We start from the raw sequence: 24,633 nt of genomic DNA, 5'->3' as shown, positions 1-24,633 counted from the left end.
ATTTTTTAGATTAATGATTGAGAAAACTTCATCCAAAACTTTATCCTATGAAAAAAGGCAGCACAAAGTATAAATAAGACGGCACTATAATAAAATAAAATTAATTATTTTTAACCAAAAAAAAAAAAAAGAAACCTACCCGCAGTTAAGGATGGAAACAAATCAAGCCACAACTCTATACTTATCCATGCACACGGCAAAAAAATGAGGCTACAAATTAATGGCCGAAGCCCTCTTGCAGCTTTCTTACCCAAGTGGCCGGGCATCATGCCCACAAAGGAACTTCCATATTTTATGTTTGGGCAAGTAAATCCCATGATATCAAAACAAACGGTCTGAATACTTTTTCTTAACATGCCATGAAACCTTACAGTAGTACTAAAGGCTAGGCGTAGAATTGTTAAAAATTCATTGAGAAATACGCAAAGGTTTTCGGGGATATCTGAAGTACTCCCAATAACGAAAGGCTTACACATAAAGACTTGATCAATGGAAAGACAAACACACGTACTACTCCTACCCTGATTACGAGTGCCAGCTGAAAGAGATAACACGTTAATGGTCCTTAAAACAAACAAGAGACAAGATGTAAAAAGTAAAACAAGCACACTAGAAGACTTATACCATGATGATCAAACAGCTAAACAGCTAACTTATCTGCTAATCAAGCACACCTACTTGAACATGATCTAGCTTCCCATACGGACACCTTTGTAGCTGGTCATGGAAGACATGCACTCCATGCACGTAACAGATCGACGGACCGAGTAGGAGAAATTCAGCCCATACTAGGAGAAATTAAGCCCATTATTTAGGATTCACATAAGCGTAGATGGTGTAGTAGGTCTGCAAAAAGGATAACACTAACAGCACACCGGCTGCCAATAACGAAATGACCGACCATGGCGTATTAAAGTACCTATCCTTGAGCTCTACAGTCGCACGTCGTACGTACGTGTTCTTATAATATCTGTGCACTCCATCGAAAACCTCGTATAAATAAAACTGATCGGTTTCAACCTCCGGTTTTCCCAACTTGTTGATGAATTGCACGACGTCCTCGCTGTTCTTCCCAACATAACTGTTAATGATGTTGTGTTCGTAAAGGTACTCGGCGTCCTTGGCTGTGTTTACTAAGCAGTCCAAGAAATAAGCGTAAACTGTGATGTGCTTGGAGCTGTCCGTGTGCAACTGCTCGAATGCCCTACAGTTCATCAAGAAAGAGTGCATGAAGTAGTCGACTGTTATTTTGGGCATCGCAATCACTCCGTTCTTGAATTTCACAGCCAAGAAGCTGTCCGCCTCAGCTTTAGGCGGTTCGATCTTAATCCCTGCTTTGACGAGCTTCGTGATGCAGGATATCACCGGTACTGCAGGTTTTTTCTCCTCTGGTGGGTGATCTAGTTCGGGGGTGATAAAACTTTTCCGAACCAAGTCCAGCAAATGCAAGCTCATGTCATTGAGATGCTCGCTCATCTTTTCGAGTTCTTCATCGGGTCTTCGCATTGCCTTGTTAAAGAATCTCAAAGCAAGCAAGGACAAAGGATAGTCCTCATCAGGCATTTTGGAAGTTTCAAATAACTTTTTCAGAACAACGAAGGGGATCTGATTCTCAAGTAGAAGAAGATCCCCGTAGAACTGTGGTATTGCCCATGCCACGGAAGCGAGAGGGTGATTAGACTCGATCTCTTTCGAGTTTCCAAGTATTCGAAACAATTCTAATATAAAACAACCATCGCGAATCAGCATTTTGAGGAACCGGCCATTGTTCTTCTCGGCATGAAGTTCTGGAATTTCGGAATATAGACCTCTGGTTTCCGCTTCAAGTGGGCTTATGATTTCCATCAGTTCTTTCTCGCCTTTATTGGCCTGGGACAGTAGAATGCTGCAGAACTTCCACTTGTGCTTTTTGTTAGGCGCTTGTGGTACGGGGCATACAATTACAACTGAAGTAGAAATGAGAAAGAATAAAAGAAATAATAAGGAACTCCAATTGTAGAAGAATTTTACTTATAGCAAAAGGATTACAAGAATTTCTCTCTTGAATAAAGAGAGCACAATTGACAATACCCTCTCTTATAAAAGGAGAAAACTCACTCTTTATTATAAAAGGAAAGACAATATATAGGAGAAACCTTACTATTTTTCTATCTAAAACTCTCTCTCTTTCAAAATGGGATAGGTTTTTAAAAGTAAAAACATATATTTATAGGAGTTAAATGAGGTGGAAGATGGTGAAAGCAAGTGTGAACGCAAGCTTGATGTAGGTTGTCAACTAACCACCATTTTTGACCCATAAAGGTGGCTTTGGCGGTAGAAGATGGCGGAAGCAAATGTGAACGCAAGCTCAACTAGCCACCATTTTTGACCCATAAAAGTCCATAAAAGTGGCTTTATCGTTACATATCTCCCACTTAAAGTCACTTTTGTAATCCTTCTATCTTTTCTACACTTTCCATCTCTATGCCGCTTACATATCTGCTAGGCCTAAGGAGGATCGACACCAGATAAACTTGTCATTATTAATTGGCTTTGTTAATATATCTGCTAGGTTGTCTTTTGTATGGATTTTTTGTATATCCACACTTCCTTCTTCCACCTTCTCACGAATGAAGTGATACTGAACTCGTATGTGCTTTGTCCTTGAATGCAATGCTGGATTCTTTGCCAAATCCAAAGCGCTCTGACTATCACAAAATAAATCAACCTTCTCTTGTACGTGTCCGAGCTCTTCCAGTAGCATTTGCAACCATATTGCCTCTTTGCTAGCTTGTGTAGCTGCGATATATTCTGCCTCCGTTGTAGAAGTAGCCACGATAGACTGCAATTTTGAAACCCAGCTTATAGCTCCTCCAGCAAGAGTAAACACATAACCTGAGGTGGACTTGCTCTTGTCAAGATCACCTGCATAATCTGAATCAACATAGCCTTTGACAGTAAAGTCTGATCCTTCATAACATAATGCGACATTTGAGGTACCCTTAACATATCTCAGGATCCTCTTTACAGCACTCCAATGCTCTTTACCAGGATTCGCCATGTATCGACTAACCACTCCCACTGACTGTGCAATGTCTGGTCTTGTACAAACCATAGCGAACATTAAGCTACCCACTGCTGATGCATACGGTATTCGAGACATTTCCATTCTCTTTGCTTCATTGCTAGGACTCATACTTGAGGATAACTTGAAATTAATAGGAAGAGGGGTAGAAATTGGCTTACAATCTTGCATGTTGAAGCGTCGCAAGATTTTCTTCAAATAATTTTTCTGAGAAAGCCATATCTTCCTATTATTTCTGTCTCGGTAAATTTGCATCCCTAGAATCTTGTTTGCTGGTCCCAAGTCCTTCATTTCAAACTCCCTAGCCAACTGTGCCTTTAAGTCTGTAATACGATCTTTGTTGGGGCCTGTTACCAACATGTCGTCAACATACAACAACAGAATAATGAAATTACCATCACCAAATCTCTTGTAGTAAACACAAGGATCTGAACTATGTCTGTTGTATCCAAGGCTCATGATAAAGGAATCAAATCTCTTATACCAACATCTCGGCGCCTGTTTGAGACCGTATAGAGATTTGTTCAACCTGCAAACCAAGTTCTCTTTTTCTTTTTCTTCAAAACCTTCTAGTTGGAGCATGTAAATTTCTTCTTCAATTTCTCCATGAAGAAATGCAGTTTTCACGTCCAGTTGTTCTAAGTACAAGTCAAATGTAGCACACATCGCAAGGACTGCTCGAACCGTTGAGAGTCGAACAACAGGAGAGAATATTTCGTTGAAGTCTATGCTTTCTTTCTGAACGAAACCTTTCACCACCAATCTAGCACGATACCGCTCCACTTGATCATTGCCATTTCGTTTGATCTTGTAAACCCATTTGTTTCCGATGGCCTTCCTTCCATGTGGTAGTGGTACAAGATCCCATGTTTTGTTTTTATGGAGAGCTTCAATTTCTTCTTGCATTGCAACCATCCACAAAGAAGCTTCTTGGCTATTTGTAGCCTCATGGAAATTTGACGGTTCTCTATCTTCTGTTAGTAGACAGTATGCGATATTTCCCTCCATGATGTACTCTGAGTGCCAAGTTGGTTTTCTTCTCTCCCGAGTTGACCGTCGAACTTGTGGAATTGCACACTCAGCTTATTCTTGTACTTCGTGCTCTGATATTGCTTCAGAAGAATCTGGAACTTCTAATTCTTGTCTTTCTTCAATTTGAACTGTAGTAGTCTCTGGTTTCTCTTTTGAAGCGCTATCATTTTCTTTTTCTTGTACCTTATCTTCTACAAATACAACATCCATGCTGATTAGCACCTTGCGGGTAGTGGGATCCCACAGGCGATACCCCTTGACTCCATCAGCATACCCTAAGAAAATACATTTTCTAGATTTTGGATCTAGCTTTGATGTTTCTTGGGCGTTGTACATAACATAAACAGGACTTCCAAATGTATGTAAGTGAGAATAATCAGCTGGCTTATCAGTCCACATCTCCATCGGCGTTTTCAGATCAATTGCGGTTGATGGTGACCGATTGATCACATAACAGGCAGTCTTGACTGCTTCTGCCCAAAATGACTTGGTCATTCCTGCAGTTCTCAACATCGCTCTTGTTCATTCTAACAAGGTTCTGTTCATCCGCTCTGCTACTCCATTTTGTTGTGAAGTGTATGCCACCGTGAGCTGCCTTTTGATACCTTCTTGTTGACAGAAGCTATCAAATTCAATACCAGTATATTCTCCTCTATTATCTGTCCTTAAACACTTGATCTTCTTTTCAGATTCAAGCTCAACCCGCACTTTGAATATTTTGAAACCTGGAAATACATCTGCTTTATTTTTTATTAGATACACCCAACATCTCCTAGAGTAATCGTCAATAAATGACACAAAGTATTTTGCTCCTCCTAGGGACAAAACTGGTGCTTGCCAAACATCAGAATGGATTAGTTCTAAGATAGCTTTACTTCTAGCAGAGGAACTACTGAATTTCAATCTGTGCTGCTTACTAGTAACACAATACTCACAAAAGGGTAATGCAACCTTTTTGAGCCCTGGAAGAAGCTTTTGTTCAGCAAGAATCTTCAAACCTCGTTCTGACATGTGGCCAAGCTTACGATGCCACATCATTGTTAATTCTTCTGTCGAACTTGCAAACGTAGTGGATGCTTCTCCTTCTTGTTGTGTTTCTCCTTTAAGCATGTACAAATTTACAGCTATCTTTTCCGCTTTCATCATTACAAACGCGCCTTTAACTATTTTCATGATCCCATCTTGAATATGGGTTTTACACCCACTATTATCTAATTGTCCTAAAGACAATAGATTTTTCTTCAGGCCTTTCACATGTCGTACCTCCTGAATGGTGCGAACTGTACCGTCACACATCTTCAATTTGATGGTACCAATACCAACAATTTTCAAGGCATGATCGTCTCCCATGAACACAGATCCTCCTGAGATAGGTTCATATTGATAGAACCATTCTCTCCGGGGAGTCATATGCCATGTTGCTCCTGAGTCAATAAGCCAGACATCAGCAAATCTTCTTCTACCTTCAGTAACTGTTGTTGCCTCACTGTATAAAATTTCACCATCATCTGATGTGCTTGCTACACAACCCTGAGCTTTTGACAACTCAGGACCTTTTCCTTTCGCTTCTTCGTTCTTCTTGAGATGCCAACACTCCCTTTTGTAGTGCTCTTTCTTGCCACAGTGATGACACTTGACATTCTTCTTATTTCTGGATTTTGATCTACTCTGATTTTGACTCCCACTGGGGCCATGTTCCGTTGATCTCCCTCTCGTCATTACCAAAGCTTCGGCTTGTTGTGAACCTCCTGATCTATCTTCTTTGCTTTTGCGCCGACTTTCTTCTTCAAGAAGTGTAGCTGCAATATCATCGAAGACTAGAACTTCAATGTTGTTGGTTAAGTTGATGATGAGTTGATCATACGAATCAGGTAGACTTTGAAGTAGAATTTCAGCACGTTCACTCGTCTCTATGTTATGCCCCACTGCTGTGAGCTGTGAAAATAAAGTGTTGAGGGTATTGATGTGGTCTGTCACCATAGTTGACTCCATGATCCGAAGGGTGTAGAGTTTTCTTCTTAAGAAAATTTTGTTGTGTAGTGATTTGGCCTCGTACAATTTTGTCAGAGTATCCCATATCTCTTTTGTTGTCTTTTTCTCAGCCACACTTGACAATACTCCATCAGCTAGTGCTAGGTGCATATTAGCAATAACATTGCCATCCATCTCGTTCCACTTGTCCTCGTCAGTGATCTCATCGGGCCTATCTCCAATTGCCATCAAGCAATTATCTTTCCTCAAAATTGCTTTTATTCTCATTTTCCACAATGAGAAATTACTCCCATTGAACTTCTCTATTTCGTACTTCGTCGCCATTATTGAAGATGCCTCATTTCCACTAACTGGATCTAACTGTAGCACGAAAACTAGCTATAAACCTGATGCTCTGATACCACTGTTAGGCGCTTGTGGTACGGGGCATACAATTACAACTGAAGTAGAAATGAGAAAGAATAAAAGAAATAATAAGGAACTCCAATTGTAGAAGAATTTCACTTATAGCAAAAGGATTACAAGAATTTCTCTCTTGAATAAGGAGAGCACAATTGACAATACCCTCTCTTATAAAAGGAGAAAACTCACTCTTTATTATAAAAGGAAAGACAATATATAGGAGAAACCTCACTATTTTTCTATCTAAAACTCTCTCTCTTTCAAAATGGGATAGGTTTTTAAAAGTAAAAACATGTATTTATAGGAGTTAAAGGAGGTGGAAGATGGTGGAAGCAAGTGGAAGATGGCGGAAGCAAATGTGAACGCAAGCTTGATGTAGGTTGTCAACTAGCCACCATTTTTGACCCATAAAGGTGGCTTTGGCGGTAGAAGATGGCGGAAGCAAATGTGAACGCAAGCTCAACTAGCCACCATTTTTGACCCATAAAAGTCCATAAAAGTGGCTTTACTGCTACACTTTTTTACCACTTGGAGGTGCAGGCGTTGCTGTTTGTCTAATTCGTAGTTGGTGTAGTGGTAGTACAGCCCTATGGAGACGACGCGGGGCTGGCACCATTTCTTGTTGTTGATCTCGCGGAGTGTCTCGGGAACTTTGTAGATGCAGCAACCCTGTGTGGAAGTATCGTAGGGCGCCCCAGATTCCAAGTCATGATCAAAAGCCTCAAATTCCTTAATTATCGGGGATTCTTTCGATTTTTTGCTCATCTTGCTTGGTTTTAGAATCTGGATGTGAAGTTGCCGCTCGAAGGTATTGAACCTATTTAATGGAAAAACTGCCTGGGTTGTTGCAAAATATCGAATGATTTCAATGTATCTAATTATTATAATTTTTTTAAATTTTTACATAAAATATAATAAATAATTTAATTTTTTTAAATTTTAAAATAAAATTAATATTAAAAAATTATATTATAATAATATTATATTTAACTTTTAATAAAATATTTTGTCTCATTATATTTAAATGAGTAATGCTACGTATAATCACTTTTACGTACTTTTTATGCAATTTATTAATTTGATTGGTTGGATCAATTTTTTTATACACAACCAATTACATCAGTAGAGTATATAAAATAATATGCAAATATTACTGGACATAGAATTTTTGTATTTTTTTTAAATTGTATAACTTTTACACAGGAATGAGGCGAATATGATGTAGTCAGGGTCGCTACACGCGATAACGGTGAGAATTCTGTTTACAGTAGTTCTATTTATTACGGAGGCATATTAGAAGATGAAAAACCGACAAGAAGTTAATATGTAGCGACAATAAGGGCATATGTTTTTTCATAAGCAAATTTTTATCAAATTTTCATTTTTTGATATTTTGATCTGTAGGTCCTTTTTTTTTTTTTTTTTCCTTATTCAATCGGTATAGCTTTCATTCCTTGATATATTTGGTAGATCCTTGAAGGGCTTAACAAGCAGCAGCCATTACTTGCACAACCATTTTTGTTATTAAAAAAAAACGCAAAAAAAACAAAGTGAGCATTATAGAGGACCATGTCCACCTTTGGTTCTGATCTTCCCCTTCAACTTCAGTTCCCTCTTCCAGACGAAATGAAATGGGCCTTTTCCGCTTTTTGCAAGTCCTTGAAGAATCGCAATAGGTGGACGGAAAAGCCTTCGGCTTTTTGTTCCAGCCGTTTGCCCTGTCAAGATAAGAAAAAGTATTAGAGATTAGGGTTTGAGAGATGGATCAGAAGATGCATCCAAGAAAGGAGAAAGCTCTGTTTTCTTTTCCAGTCGTTTTTGACTATGTCAAGGAGTCAAGGACTGACCTGGTCCTGCTCCTTATTTATTTATTTATTTTTAAAAAAAGAGACTAACCAGACAGTGACACGTCAACATGTGACCGGATGTAAGTTTTTTATGCATAAGTTTAGCATTTTTCAAAAAATAATTATTAAATCGGAAATAGCAAATGTACTAAACCAAAGATAAAATACGTGAATCAAACAGGGACCAAATATTTGTCTACGGTAATGGACATAAAAATTATTAGATGATCTTATTTCTAAATAGTTCATACGGTACCTATGGTGTTATTTCTAAAACAAATTACACATGAACCTAATCCAAGCGTGTCATAGCAGAAGGGATGATTGAATTTACCTAAAAAAATTTCAAAACGAATCTTAGGGGTAAAAATGTAATTTTATATAAGAGATAACACAATTTAATTAAGGCAAAATAAACAATAAGAAAAAGATGATAAAAAACCAAGAGGCACTAATCATTTAACTGAAAACTTGGTAATTTTGCCTTTCAAACTAAAAATATTTTAGAATCATGAACAAAAAGATAGTCCATCAAACACAAGAAAGTAGTTTTTTCACTAAACACAAACGGCTATTCATAGTACATACTATTCATATGCCCATAGCTGTTTCAATAGGAGGGATATATATATATATATATTTATATTTATATATATTTATATATAATATAGAATAGATATTGTGAAAGAGAAAAAGGCAGAGAAAATGGATAAATACAAACTGTACAAGACAGAATGCAATGCACGGCTAGCAGGGATAAAGACGAAATTAACAACCTCAAACGAAACTCACCGTTGAAATGCTAATAGCCTCTTTTATAATGGTAGGAGATATGAAAATTTAGGATCCCGCTAATTATTACGCTGGAACATTATTCAATGAAAAATAGCCTTTATTTTCAGGATAATCGAGAAGAAGTTATAATTAATAAGAAAATGTTTTTCGTCTTCGATTTCAACATGCATGGGAGCAAGCATCCATTATCCATTCTATTTTTACATGGTGTTGAGTGGAGCATGTCAAGGTAGCTAGGGTCCCAGTGTCCCACGTAGTAATTACGAGGAACGATATTAGAGGATATTAACTTCAATTCGTTGATTGTGAATTCGTTGATACTGACCCGACAGTGGACGTAGTCTCATATTCAGCAGAACTATTTAAATTTTGATGTTCTATACATGATTATCGTTATTTTTTTTCTTAATTTGATTTCACTGTTATACTTTCCATTAATTTTTAATAGAGTAATGATATACACTATATTATCATGTTATTTGTATCACATATATATGATATGGTACATTTATCATCATTTAATAATAAAGAAATATGTAATAAATAATCATTCAATAATATTAAATATATCACATCTTACTTAATTAATTGAATGCAAGTAAGATGGTAGTACCGTATATAAAATTTTTATTTTCAATATATAACCGGTTTATCCCAATAGAAATGACGCGGGGCTTGAACCATGATTTCGTGCCGCTGACCTCGACGAGTGCCTTGAAAACACTGTAGACGCAGCAATTCTGTGCGGAAGCATATATTGGAGACCCCAATTTCCAAGTCATCAAAAGACGACTCCCGATCCTCACTCGTCGAGGATTTTTTTTGTTTTTTACCCCGTTCCTCATTTTATTTTTGTAGTAAACTTGACCGCCGGCAGCATGCTTACATCGTTGCTTGAAGTATTTATTGCAATATCACAAAATCGCTGCAAAAAGTTAAGTAGCGCTGCAAATACATTTAATCCAATTTCCCTTCAGTTGCCTTTCTCGTTGCTTAATAATTGTAAAGCAACGGAAAACTAACATGCTGCAATAGGACTATCATTGTGGTAGGGTAATTGCAGCGATGAAAAAACGCTGCAATTACCTGTACAATAATTTTATTATTTTTTTTTTTTTACCTTTGCTTCGTAGGCGTGGGTATATTTCTCAAAGTCACATTTTCACAGTCAACTAAATTATTTGATTTAACTCACTAAATTATTTAAATATGTAATTTAGTGACATTATTAAAAATACATAATTATTGTTTATATGCCATGGAACCTGGTGGAGATAATTTGAAAATTTTATTTTAATACCTTAAAATGCACTTAATGATTGAAAAATATCAACCATATATAGACTGATCAATGATTTTGCAATACTTTTTCACCTACATTACAACGACCACACATATACTTAATAAAATGTGTAGTGCTTAGAAAATAGTAAACATATTAGAAAGTTTACTTAACTTCCCTTATATGCACCGATGAATATAATAAAGCAAACACATTCATTCATCTAAACTCAGTTGTCATTCACATTAAGTGTAGTTATGGGCTATACATGGGGTGGACCAATTGGAACCAAGAACCTACAACTTACATACTACTAAATATATAGAACACATTGTTTCTTCTAAACATTAGATGAAACTATCACGACATTCATTTAGATGATTTCGCAATGTCCTGCTATTTTATATTTAAAAATGATATCTAGACCAAGTGCACCTGGACATTGTAGGTTGTATAGAACAACTTCATCACAATTGCTTCATGTGGGGGGAATTCATTATCGCATTTCTGTACATGGCTCTCTCCAACTCCAACCTGGTAGTTATTAATAAAAGTTCTAGTCATATGATTGCAAATATTTATTTATAGCGATTTATGTGAGCTAAGGCAAGAAACACACATCTCACATTATATGGAGAATAATTAAATAAATTAAAACTAGTGTGTAACTACTTTATCACAATTTAATTATCCAACACTTGATGATAAATTAATAAAAACACAAATATTATTTCATAATCCATTGGTGCATTGACATAGTTGTTGACAGGGATAATAAATTTTTGATGCAGGTTATGAACATGTATTCAAAATTGCTTTTGACATCAAAACTCGAAGCTTTCAGTTTTTGAACATTGATATTCTTAATGATATAATTAATATCATCGGTTCTGCTCATAAGATGTTAAAGATTCCTAATTGGATTTAGAAGGAAAAACAAATGCCTGGAGATAAGAAATGTGGTATATAAATCTGGCAAGTTCGAGAATAATGGAGTATCTGATGTCAAAACCCTATATAAATAAAAAGAAACTCCTGATATTTTTATCTTTGCCACCTATTTTTATCAGTCAATGTATGCAACATATACACTATGGAATTCTAGTGTCAATAAGTGTAAATAAAGTGTGGCAACTAACAGCAATAGGATAAGACTGTCTCATCCCGTAAACTGCATTAGGATAACATATAGCTCGCTAAGACCCTGTATCTTCTTTGAACAAGTTTCGATGTGTACCTGTTGACTGCTCTTCACAATTCCCTCCATGGACACGTTGCAAATTTCATGCTACCATCAGCTAGAGTTATGGTTTGTTGGAACTTCACATTTTGGCATGTACAAGGAGATGTTTGTAGCTGGGCGTAGTGATAGAAAGTTAACAAACCTGAAGCACATAATTAAATAACAATTATATGATAAAGCAGATCAACATCTTTGCAAGCATTTCTCTAACTCTCTAGTCATGCAATCTCTCATTGGTGCCCACATATAATGCAAATTAATTTATTTAATAATTGCACACCCCATCTAGCATGAATCTGATATTAAAAGCATATGAGAATTAAGCAACCTTCAACTACAAAATCATATAACATTTAAACAAGCAGCAGATCTGACTTTCTTATTATGATCATTTAATTAGAATGGAACCATATCACACTATTGGACTGCACCAAGCAAGACCCAACAATTACGTTTTTGCTATCCTCATCATGGACAAGCACAATATATAGTGTAACCACTTAAGCAAACTGCCCTAATTTCTCATCATTTAATTCATACCACATCTCTTTTGTTAAATACAAACCAGCAGCACGTTGATATGTGAGAGGGTATAAGAGAGAGCAAGAGATCATATTATAGGAAAAAAAAAATCAACCATAGAACATTTCATGACACTTTTTTTGTCCAACCTGGGAACTTATTTAATATAATAAGGATGCTTGCATTAGCATCAGTTCTTTTATACATGAACACCATTGTTGTAACATTATAGTTACCATAATATTGACCTGTTTGATATTGGTTTTTCTGCATAGTAACTAGACTCATATACAACCTCAACAATTTCTAAGACTGAGTGAATATTAAAAGGAAAAAATCTACACTTGTTAATTACACATGTCTTTTCAACGTGAGATCTAAGTAACTAATTCTGGGAAATTGATCTGCAATAAATAATAGGGACTACACAAAACAGAGCTCACTAATTTTAGCCCAATTAATTCTTAACTACAGTTAGAACTCCACATAACAATCCCAACACTTAGACACAAAGGTAATAATAGATTCACATGAGTATATGACATTCACGTTCACAACTATGCATTCCAAGGAATCAGTTCAGTCTACATGTTCTGTTATATCAACTGGCCTCAACAGCATACATTTCGCTTTTCACCACAATAATATTTTGTAGTCAAATCACAAGTATTGGTTTTGCACAAAGACTTACTGACATACCCCCTTACATGCACATCAGATAGTGCATTTCTCATCTATTTTTAAATATAGCTCTCTGCAAACGGAAAGACAAAAGACTTAATTTAAAAAGTAGCATACAATCTTTGTGTTGGAACGAAAACATTAAAACTCATACCAATTGACTAACAATTGATACTCCTAGAATCATCACCATATAATTAAACATAAGAACCAGTTTACTCATTCATTAAACATATAGACTGAGGTCTTCTCTATCTTCTAGAATATTAAACTAAGGTGTAATATAGTCAAACAAGTATTGCCTCAGCTGATCATTCATCCAACATGATCGCATATTTCCGATCATAATCAATCTATTCAGAATTGTCCTCCCAACCACACACAATATATATAGTAGAGTTTAACTCGGTTTTATGCACTAGTACCAAGCTTTCTGATTTCCTGATTTATAATAAAAAAGAAGGCCTCAATTGTTATAGTAAAGTTACTGGGAAATTTATATGATATGAAGTTCAGCTTAGATAAGCTATAACTAGTTTAATGCAAGTTCTATACGATGATATATTGTTGACACAATACACTTATTCCTTTAAACTAGTGATGTTTTTAATGTCCCCACCAATTTCTACTACTATGTCAGTTATATGAAAGTTATAAACCCAAACAGAACCTGGGTTTATAACTACAATTCAGAACGTTAGTGGTGATTATAATATCACGCTGAATTAACAGTTTAACTTACATATTAAACTGGATTATGCTATGAAACTCTGAAAACCATAATTATAAATACCAAGCCAATAGATGTGGCACAGCTGAAACCTATTTGGGTATTAACTTATCCATTGCAAATCAATGCTAATTACCAAAAGCCTTTATATGAAAAAAAAGAGAAATTTATTTCTCAATAAATGTGACAAAAGCTGGACACGGGATATGTGGATATAGTAACTGTAAATAAAGTTACAAAATATGTGGTAATATGACCAATTCGGTAAAATACCCCCTTGCATGGGAAAAGACCATTTAAACTAATTTATCACAAATATGTGACAAAAGCAGCTGGATGAAAATTCTAATCACAACAATTTATATGTCCTTTAATATCTTAAGTAGTCAATTTCTTGAAAGAAGCTGGTGAAGCTACATTACTACAAATGTTATTGAATTAATTGATTGTCCAATTAATGAGTTAGAACAACAGATAATCTACTTTTCTCCTTGGGACAATCAATTATTCAGCACAATAACCATTTAACTCGCTTTATTTCCCAGGTTTTGCTTCAGCACCTAGATAATCTATCATAACCAGACACTTTATTCATTTTCACAATAACAATTCTAATTGTACTTTATTTGCATGAAAACCTGGCAAATGACTATTTCTCCTTCCAGTATTTTTTTTTATCCCATTATGTGTTTCAGCCTCGGTGCTAATTTGAATAAATTAGCTCAGCGTTTTCTGCCATTGTTCTGTGTTAAAGAATGTTTACTAGAAACCAATTTACTCCCCCAAAACCCAAACATAGGTACCCCAAATAATGCTAAATAAATTGATGAAAATATGCAATGCGTGTGCATTTAACATACCTGAAGAGATATGAGACACCAGTCACTCCAAGTGATATGGATGCAAGATATCTCGAAGTGCTGCAACCCAAGCATCATCTACCCTATTGAATTCAAAAATTGTTGTTAACATAAGCCACAACCTCTCTTCTATAAATATTCTTGAAAAAATATATTCACAAAGATTTATAGTCAACAACATAGTTTGTATAAGAACACGCATTACCCATAATATGTAGAAGCATATATCACTTTCACCACTTATCAAGTATGTCCCTGCCTTAATTACCATACAAAGTTAAAAGTTAAGCATTTATTATCTAGCAAATAGCTTTTACATGGGATATACAATAACTCATATTTGTTGCATGTAACCTATCACATATTCAGATATAATAAGTCCTTATTTATCACAACCATTCATACAGTGTCACGATTTATGATTGGCAAGGAATCAAAGGCTTACCAGCACTGCTCCCTAGATATTTTCTGCAAACTGCACTGACCATAATCCTCCAGATACAAGTGCTGCAACATCTTCTTTTGCCCACGCCAATAACATTATAGGTACCAACAACAATGCTTGACTGTATGAATATTCATACAGTTAAGCCCAAAAAAACACAGTTTTGCCCATTGCCTTGTCCACAAAAGAGTAGTTTTCAACCTTCCTCTTTATATATATATATATATATATATATATTGGCCACCCACCCTCTCCCAAACACAAAAAGTTGCCCAAACTACTCAAAAAAGGTGATCTCATTATTTACCTACAAGACCATCACGGAGTCTCTCGACGAGACTGCTGAGACTCCGTGGGTGTATGGAAATTTTGGAAGAATTCCCTCATCATGACATCAGTTGCATTTTGCCTCTCACGAAGTCTCAGTATTTCCTCTTGAATTGCATCAAGCTGTGTCTTGTACTTGTCAGCGTCTTTCCGGTAATTCTCAGCATCTTTCTTGTAATTGTCGGCATCTTGCTTGTGCTTCTCAATCAATGCAAGGTATTCTTTTTCTCTTTGGCTGTCCCGTTGTCGTGTCGACTCCGGGATAATCATCTCTCCTAGCCCCCTTGCATATCCTGGTCTAGAGCCAAGTACCTCCCTAAATACACTTGCTGCTACATCATTGGTCCGTTGCTCAGGCTCAAGACCATTCAGCTTCTCAACCATCTCCTTCTGCAAGTGGAAATTTTATTTGGTTAGTGTTAAGTCGTGTAGTGACATTATTAAAAATATTGTTCAAATTCCAAGCTAAGAGAACCCATTTTTTTAATCGTAATATTTAACCTAATTTTTGTAGTATAATACTCACATAGCTGGCTTCAGTTGCTGTAGTTACAAATTTGCCGGTCTTCTTTGACCAATGCGTCTCTTTATAGAACTCCACCAAATCCGCACTTGCAGCACGCTACAAGTGTGTAATTTTGTCATGTAACTTTTAAATCATGAACATTGATTAATCTGGGAATCATATACACATATGTTAAACATGCCACACAAACACAAAGATTCGAAACATATGCACCAACAATGTGTAATTAGTTCTCAAACTAGTAATTAGGGTAACCAACATGGTTAAGCATTTTATAATTAAGACATGTAATATACTAATGGAATTGGCAAACCATATGGGAACGCAATTTCAAAATGGTTGTGCTTGACATTATATTGGACAATGGGTTGTGACATCTTACATGGCTGAAATTAGTTTAAATTTCATACCTTCTCCTCCAATATCCTAACAAAGGATTTCCGGCCTGCTGTGTGGTTGATGATTTGTGCCTTTCTATTTTCCCGATTTTGCCTTGACATTTTCTGCAATTAAAACCCAATGTCAACTTACCCAAACCACATAATAAGTCACTATAAGACTTTTGTTTGTTAATTTCCTCCAGTTTTATATTTTTAATAACCAATATATACCTTGAATTCATCACTTCCCCACCTCCGACACAAGGTAATCCAAACGTTCATGTCGACCAATGAACAACCAGAAGCCAATGCTTCTTCGTGGCTTCCGTATGATTCATATTTCTTGTGTAATTGGTGATGAAATGCATTAAACCTCTTACGTAGCTGCTTCACGACGGTCAACTTGTGATTCTCCCGATCCCAATCCAACACGAAGTCAGCCTACATGGATTATGATCACATGTACATCATTCTCTATTGCATATCAATTCCAATGAGTCAATATGAAAGGCAATATTACTTACCCTCACACGGTCGATCAACTCGTCCTTTTGTGCCTGTGGCACATCAGTCCATCTCGCATAGCTCATGTAGCAATGTTGTTTGATTATTTGCGTTACCCGTGTAGTGAACATGGATGAGTTCGTACAGCATGGTGCCGTTTCACCGTCGTTAATTTTCAGAATCACTTTTCCTTGCTTTCTCAACATCTCGAACGCAATACACTTAGCTGGCCCACGTTTTCGTTTGGGCTGCTCTATATTCGAGGCAGTCATTGTGGGGGCAGTCGCATCTATATCGACAAGATAAGAAAAACCCATATCAGTCTTCATAAATGATCATTTGTTGTTTACAAATGCCCAAGGGGGTTTTGTAGTCAAAATAGAACATAACTGACAACCGTACCAATATTGTCTCCATTGGGTGGGGTCACAACCGGACCAATATTGTCTCCGTTAGGTGGGGTGACAACTGGTACGATATTGTCCCCGTTAGGTGGGGGTTCTCTTACAGGTGAAGGTCCTCTACTCGGCTCAGGTGGGGGTATTAAAATGGGACATGGAGGCTCCCATGGATGACTCGGAGGCTGAGTTGAGTCATCCGACCCTACCTCATGATCTTCATTTGATGGGTTGTGGTATTCAGCGATGCGAACTCCTCGTGGTCGGCGTGCTCTTGATGAGTATGGTACAAATCTCCGACCATAGAAACCTCGTCGAGCCCCTCTTCCACGGGAACCTTCTCCAATCATGTCACCTACATTTATTTACAAAACGACATGTAAGTTAGAAGTGCTTCCAACCAATTTAATAAAGCATGGGATCCACATTAAATAAAAAAGCTCTCTAATACTCATTTTTTAGAAGATGACTATCTATTGCATAACTTAATAATGCTATGTTTTGTGTAATACACGTATATACCAACCCATCTATGGTCTTATGTAACATAATTAATAGATGATGCATGAATGTTGAAGGGTTTTGTAAATTTCCCACAAAGAATTCACTAAAGTATGTGCATAGAAAAATGCTACGAAATTTACCGACTAGACGTAAGTACTTATTTGTCAACATATTTACCTCCCATGTTGATCCTCGTTTCTTGTAGAACAATGTTAGATATAGTCAACCTTTTTACAGTTTGCCCCTGTGTATCAGTTGAAGACCTTGTTATTGGTCATACTACAACAATAAGCCCACATTGACATTATTAATATATATATATATATATCAAAAATCACACTCTCAATAAAATGTTCCTCTATGGAGGTGGAGTTGGAACTACTTAAAAACTGCGTAACAACTGAGAAAAATACTAAACATAAATTAAAATATACAAATTTTACTTTAGATAACAGTCATGACAAAGCATTAAAAAGACATCAATTCTACCTAGCTGTTTAATTACAAAGTTAACCTGCATATAATCATGATTGTTATCACAAATGCAGAAGCAAGTAATTATAAAACATTAACTAAATGCATTTGTCATAGAACTAATTAAAATATGCCCCATGTAGTGTAGAATTTAGGGACACATGATATCTTGATAATGTAGTAGTCCTCATGTGGGGCAACATGATTAAAGTAGATTTTACATCATGCTAAGCTCAGAGTTATCCATATGGTTTTTAATGACAAAACTGTACATTGTGATTTTCATCAACTTTTGCAGACAAAAAACCCCCAACTATTGTACATCATTACAGCTATATTCATAGAGTGGGCATTCGGTAGTAAATGCATGAACAAAATACTGATGTTGAAATGATACATTACTTGACCCACTTGTTGAAACAAACCTACTGCAGATCATTATAACTTAGTTCTTTGGAGCAACATATGGCATTTCTTGGTACCTTATATTGTCCATATACACATTAAAAACAAGTTAATGTGTATAATTGAAGTGCCACAACGATTTTAGCAGGTTGTCTAGGCTGATAGAGACTCGTCATCTGTGGAAAGCTCCTCCTCATCTGAATTTTCCCCATCACCAAAAGCATCTCCTGAACCAGAATCAATTATGCCATCATCAATAAAGGGATCCTCATTTACGTTTTGACCAGCCGAACTTGTCACTTCTCGTGCATCAATCGAGATAGGTTCTATATGATTCCTATTAAGTGGAGTTGACATTGGACATGCATCACACTGCAATGGTGCATAATCATATGACTCCTCAGTTTCTTGATATGCATCATCATCACTTGATGAACCATCAATATCTTCTGACACTCTTGGCACCGATGGAATGTCATATACGTTCTTGTTCGTGAACTTTTGCACCACAAACCATCTCGCTTTTGTCCTTATGTCTCTGATGTAAAAACACTGGGAAGCCTGACATGCCAACACAAATGGTTCATCCTTATACCAAGTCCTATCCATGTTGATACTAGTCATATGGTTATCAACTCGTATCCCTCGTCTTGGATCACCAACGTCAAACCAATCACACATGAACAAGTACACCCGATGCTAACCCATGTAGTGTAACTCCACGATCTCATTAATAACACCGTAGAAGTCTACATTATTAGTATTTTCATCCCCAGTTACCAACACCCCTAAATTTTGTGTACGCCGCCGAAGTTCACGTTATTTTGTATGGAACCTTTTGCCATGTATAATGCAAGCAGTATAGGATGCAACCCATCTTTCAGGACCGCAAGCTAATGTATATAGATCATCGGTCACATCAAGTGGGTTGGTGATACGCTTGTCCTGAACCTACAACAATATTTAGTTGAAAGGTCATCACTTATAGTTTTTACAACTTAATCATAAAGGGTCGGGTAAAGTCAAGCTATGTTGTGTTCAAGCTAACTTACACATTTCTTCAACCAACTTGGAAATTCGGCTTGATGTGTTTGATCGATACTATTTGGGTTGTGCACCTTACACTTCTCATAATGCTCCCTGCATTTGGAGAACACAACATCATGCAGCAATATATGTAAGTATTCTAAGGTCATTCAACATAAATGGATTGTCCCCAGAGTAAAAATAAAAAATATTGTTGAAGACTTGAGGGATAAAGGATGCTTACTCTAGGTAGGGTCCAATCTCCGTGCAGTTGTTGAGGACATACCAGGTTGCTTCCGTTAGGAGTTTATCTGATAATTGCCACGTTGAAGCTGTACCAATGGTACGAACTTTCTAGTTGAAAATTTTGATTCCATCTATATTCTCGGCTTCACCATCAATGTTGCGGTCCATTCGAGTAAACTTTGTCTCAACATCTTGGAGATACAATGAGCAAAATGTCAGGCATTCAATGTGAATGTAGGCTTCGGCTATTGAGCCTTCTGGACGAGTTTTATTCTTAACATACTGCTTGAACTTGCCAAGATATCTCTCAAATGGATACATCCACCTGTATTGTATTGGACCCCCAAGTATGGCCTCGCGGGGTAAGTGAACAGCTAGGTGAACCATGATATCGAAAAAAGATGGAGGAAATATCATCTCCAATTTGCATAGAATTGTGACAATATCAGTTTGAAACTGGGATATTTGATTAACATCCAGGGTTCGGGCACACAACCCCTTGAAGAAAGTGCATAGTTCAGTCAAACTCAATGCAATCTCATTTCTAAAAAACCCCCCAACAGCAATAGGAAGTAGTCTTTGCATGAAAACATGACAATCATGGCTTTTCAACCCTGAGATTCTGCAATCTCGTACAGAAACACAATGCGAGATGTTCGAAGCGAATCCATCTGGAAATTTCACATCAACCAGTCATTCACAAAATTTTTTCCTTTCATCACCGTGTAATGTATACAATGCTTGTGGCAATGTAACACGTTCACCGTCATACTTCAAATGTAATTCTTTTCTGAATCCAAAAAGCTCCAACTCTCGTCGAGAATTGACATTATCTTTAGTTTTACCAGGAATGTTCATTAAAGTGCACAATATGTTATCGAAAATATTCTTTTCAATATGCATAACATCTAGATTATGTCAAAGCCGCAGGGTTACCCAATACGGTAGCTTGAAAAAAATGCTATATTTTGTCCAGTTCAACTCTTCAACGGTGCGTTTTCTCTTTCGATGAGATTTACCAAATTGCACATCCCCAATCATCAGCAGTTGAGACAAAATATCAGATCCTTCTAAAACCCTTGGTGGTCTGCGATGATCTTCTTTACCATTGAACAAATGCTTTCTCGTTCACCACATGTGATCGGCCAGCAAGAAACGACGATGTCCCATATAACAATGTTTTCGGCCATACTTCAACCAATTGGAGTCTGTGGCCTCATTACAAGATGGACAAGCCAATTTTCCTTTTGTTGACCACCCAGAAAGAATCCCATATTCTGGAAAGTCATTGATTGTCCACATTAAAGCTGCGTGCAAAATGAACGTTTCCTTCTTGGAGGCATCATACGTAGGTATCCCCATGTTTCCAAAATTCAAGTAGTTCATCGACCAACAGTTGCAAGTAAATATCAATGTCATTACCCGCAGATTTTGGCCCAGGAATAATGAGAGATGTCATGAAGAATTGGTCCTTCATGCACAACCACGGCGGCAAGTTATACGGGACCAATATTACTGGCCATATGCTATATGGTTTAGCCATATTGTTGAAGGGATTGAAACTGTCACTTGCCAAACCAAGCCCAACATTGCGAGCATCTTGTGCAAACCAGCTATGGTCCTCATCAAATCTCTTCCAGGACTCTGCGTCTGTAGGATGTCTCATACTAGACTCATTGATAGGTCGTTGCTCTTTATGCCATCTCATGAAAAGACGTTGCAGTCTTGGCTTCAAAGGAAAATGTCTCAACACTTTTTTAGGGATAAGACGAGCCCTGTGTGTATTAGGCACCCACCTTGGAGCCTTACAGATAGGACATTCATTAAGATTGGCATTTTCCTTCCAGAATAAGATGCAGTCATTGGGACAGGCATGAATTTTGTGATAATTCATACCCAAACCCTGTTCCAATGACCTTGACTCCTCATATGAATGTGGCAATTCAGCATCAGGAAAGGCAGACCGCAATAAGTTAAGTAGCATATCAAACGACTTTATTGACCACCCACCGAGTGTCTTAATGCGTAACAACTTCACAATGAATGACAGTTTTGAAAATTTCGTACAACCTGCAAAAAGTGGACGTCGGGCATCCTCTAGTAGCTGATCAAAAGATGAACTTGGGGAGGGATCTGGTATTGATCCACCAGTTGGTAATGGTGGACTATGATCATGCGGAACATCCACAAATGTGCCTACCCAAATGTCATCTAACATATGGTCCATGTCATCAATGTAGTCATCGGCATAATCAGCAACACTATCATCTTCATCATCATTAATACTTCGTGATTCCTCCTCCCCATGAAAGATCCACTGGGTATAATTTGGATTGATCCCATTGATGTACAAGTGAGACTCCACTTCAAAAATAGGCAAGAAGAGAGTATTACAGCATGAACGACATGGACATGCGATCACTCCCTCGAGAATGGTTTCGTGCCAGGTTCAGGAAAGTGTTAACCCCATCGGTGTAGTCAGGCGATCGGAGTCTATTGGTCAAGTTCATCCAGCTTTTGTCCATCTAAAATGGGTATCATCAGCATATTAGTTACTCAGATAGTATTCAGGGTTCAATTTAGCTATACAAAAGATGGGTAAAGAATTTGGGAACAAAAGTGCCTTCGAGTAAAATCAGCATTTTACTTGAAGGCACATGTAATGGATCACAAGAGAAGATGTAGGTGATAGGACTAACCAGAGTTGTCATCAGATCGTTGTGGAATGATAAAGGTTGTGTTGAACAATTTGTAGTGTCTATGGTAGGAGTATTGAAAGGCTGCAGAATATGGCATCATGTTAGACGTAAGTACGAAATGCCCAGTTGTTGGTATAGGGCAACTTTTGGAGCTTATGTTGGCGTGTAGTTGGTATTCTAGTAAATTCTATATTTCTAATGAAAGCAATTCATTTATTGAATCAATTGCTGTACTTGCGTATTTAAAGGCACTTGTAAACGAATGTAACTGGGCAATAATAGGGAGGTTGTGAAAAAAGATGTCCGTGTCACTTGATGTGGATTTATGTTTAACGAGGCATTCATAAATGACTTCTAGATCTAAATTTTACATTAAAATGTATATCAAGTACGACTTTTCCCCTATATGCATAACCTATAGGTAGATGGTTGGATGTAGACATAAAGTCCCACAAGGATCTGCATTTTGAAAGATGACGAAGCGTGATGTGATAGTGGGGAGAATGGTTTTATCTAATAACCATATGCATTCAGGAACGCTTTACACATGCATTACCATCTAAGTTTATGCATGGCATGATCTCCCTTTCGTGTCATATGGAATTTTATGTCAAAAATCATCCTCAATTATTATAAAGGGATTATGTGATTTATAATATGACATGCACGTTACAATCTATCAATGGCAAACCATAATATATAGAGCTGAATATGATCTGCAGTTTGACAACATAATTTGGATATTCTAACATTATTCATCATCCACTACTAAACCTCAATAAATTAGCAAAATGGTAAAAATGGTGCCATTTCTGGAAATCCTAATTGGACAGTCCGAGAACTTAGGTGAGAGTAACCATTAAATAACAAAAGAAGCCGCATGAAACAATCAACTAGGCTTGGAATAATAAAAACCTGGTTCATTGTGAGCCAAAAAGATCGGTTTGTTCAACTTACATAGCAACAGAATATCAGTCAAGGCAGGTTAACCACTTAAGCACAACAACAATTATGTCGACAGTAATTACCTCAAAAAGAGCCCTCGTGACTCTCAACAATAATAATAAGATGCTTGCTGTGGAAAGCTCCAACTATTGCAGTTCACCTCATCCTTCAAAGTTTCCTACTTACAAACGCAATGATGGCATTTGTTTAGGAAACAACTATGCGTAATAAATAAAAGGGAAGAATGCAGTTGGTTAAAACCCTTATTTCTTTAAATTGTCCAGAATCGGATATCAATGCCAGACACACATATATAGAGACCAATATTACAGACCAATATTACATATAGGAAAGTACACAATCCTCCAACATCATAGATGCTTGTCCAACATGCATATGGTAAGGGCAGTCAATAGATTGTTAAGAGATTTGTAAAGTTTAATTATGTCCTGAAATGAGGCATTAAATAGGAAGTTGGAACTTGTCATGAAATATGTAAAATGAAAGTAAAAGCGGTATAAGATAGAGGGTGGCTAGATACAACCAGTAGATGGGAGCAAAGTTATAAAAGAAATAATCAGTTGAAAGTAGAAGGCTAAATCTCTTGAAATAGTGCATTTCAAGAGATTGAGTATGTGATTGAGAGAGAGCGAGAGAGTTTAGGACTGCATAGAATCACCACCTTGGTACTCCACATGAAGCAAGAATAAGACAATATTCCTAATCTTTTGAAAACCACAAACAACAAAAGCCCATAAAATGGGTTAAAGGCTTCTATAATTAATTTAAAGTAGATAAGTTAATGATCTATTGGTGATTTTAAGGTATCAACTAGTATTAAAGTTTAAAAAAGAGGTATGCCATATTTTTTCTTAATTAACTCTGTTTTTGTATGCAGAGTTACAATTTTCAAAAAAGAATTTTGTGCCCTCATACCACAACTTGACAATGCTTTCCAAATAAACACAAGGTTGGGGCATGCCAAATCTGACAGGAACAGCAAATACGTTTTAGAGCACCGTATAAAAGGGTGTGGCTGTGTGTACACGCTACACGACTTGTATAATTCATCAAAAATAATATTTGATCTTCTAAACAAAAGATGTGTCAAATTAACTAAATTCACATGTAGGATTGGATAATATAATACTCAAGAGTGGATACTCTTGGAAAATTCTAAATAAGAATGAAAATGGTTATGAGTTATATCATAACAACCATGTGAGACATTTATAGCTCACTGCTAATGACTGTAAATAGAATGTTGGAAGAAACAGCAAACAAGTATTGTTGTAGATTAATGG

General features: G+C 36.7%; 1 protein-coding gene across 1 annotated transcript; it reads right to left on the bottom strand.

Moving 5' to 3' along the window:
- Positions 1–444: 444 nt before the first annotated feature.
- LOC122278646 lies at positions 445–15,606 on the bottom strand. The gene is made up of 7 exons (XM_043088828.1): positions 15,218–15,606; positions 14,936–15,016; positions 14,451–14,510; positions 8,068–8,208; positions 7,016–7,307; positions 6,215–6,448; positions 445–1,965 (listed from the first exon to the last, which is right to left on the bottom strand). The coding sequence occupies exons 1-7, from the start codon at positions 15,604–15,606 to the stop codon at positions 808–810; spliced, it is 2,355 nt and encodes a 784-aa protein (XP_042944762.1). The 3' UTR covers positions 445–807.
- Positions 15,607–24,633: the final 9,027 nt, after the last annotated feature.

The sequence above is a fragment of the Carya illinoinensis genome, chromosome 10, assembly GCF_018687715.1.
Source record: "Carya illinoinensis cultivar Pawnee chromosome 10, C.illinoinensisPawnee_v1, whole genome shotgun sequence".
NCBI lineage: Eukaryota > Viridiplantae > Streptophyta > Magnoliopsida > Fagales > Juglandaceae > Carya > Carya illinoinensis.
This window is presented reverse-complemented; position numbering and strand designations above follow the sequence as displayed.

Coding starts and splice junctions, on each gene's coding strand:
- LOC122278646 (XM_043088828.1), bottom strand. CDS start 15,606: ATGGTTGAGAAGCTGAATGGTCTTGAGCCTGAGCAACGGACCAATGAT. Junction 8,209..14,450: donor GGTGTCTCATATCTCTTCAG/GTATGTTAAATG, acceptor TTATCTTGACAG/GGCAAACGGCTGGAACAAAA. Junction 7,308..8,067: donor GGGGAAGATCAGAACCAAAG/GTGGACATGGTC, acceptor TCCATTAAATAG/GTTCAATACCTTCGAGCGGC.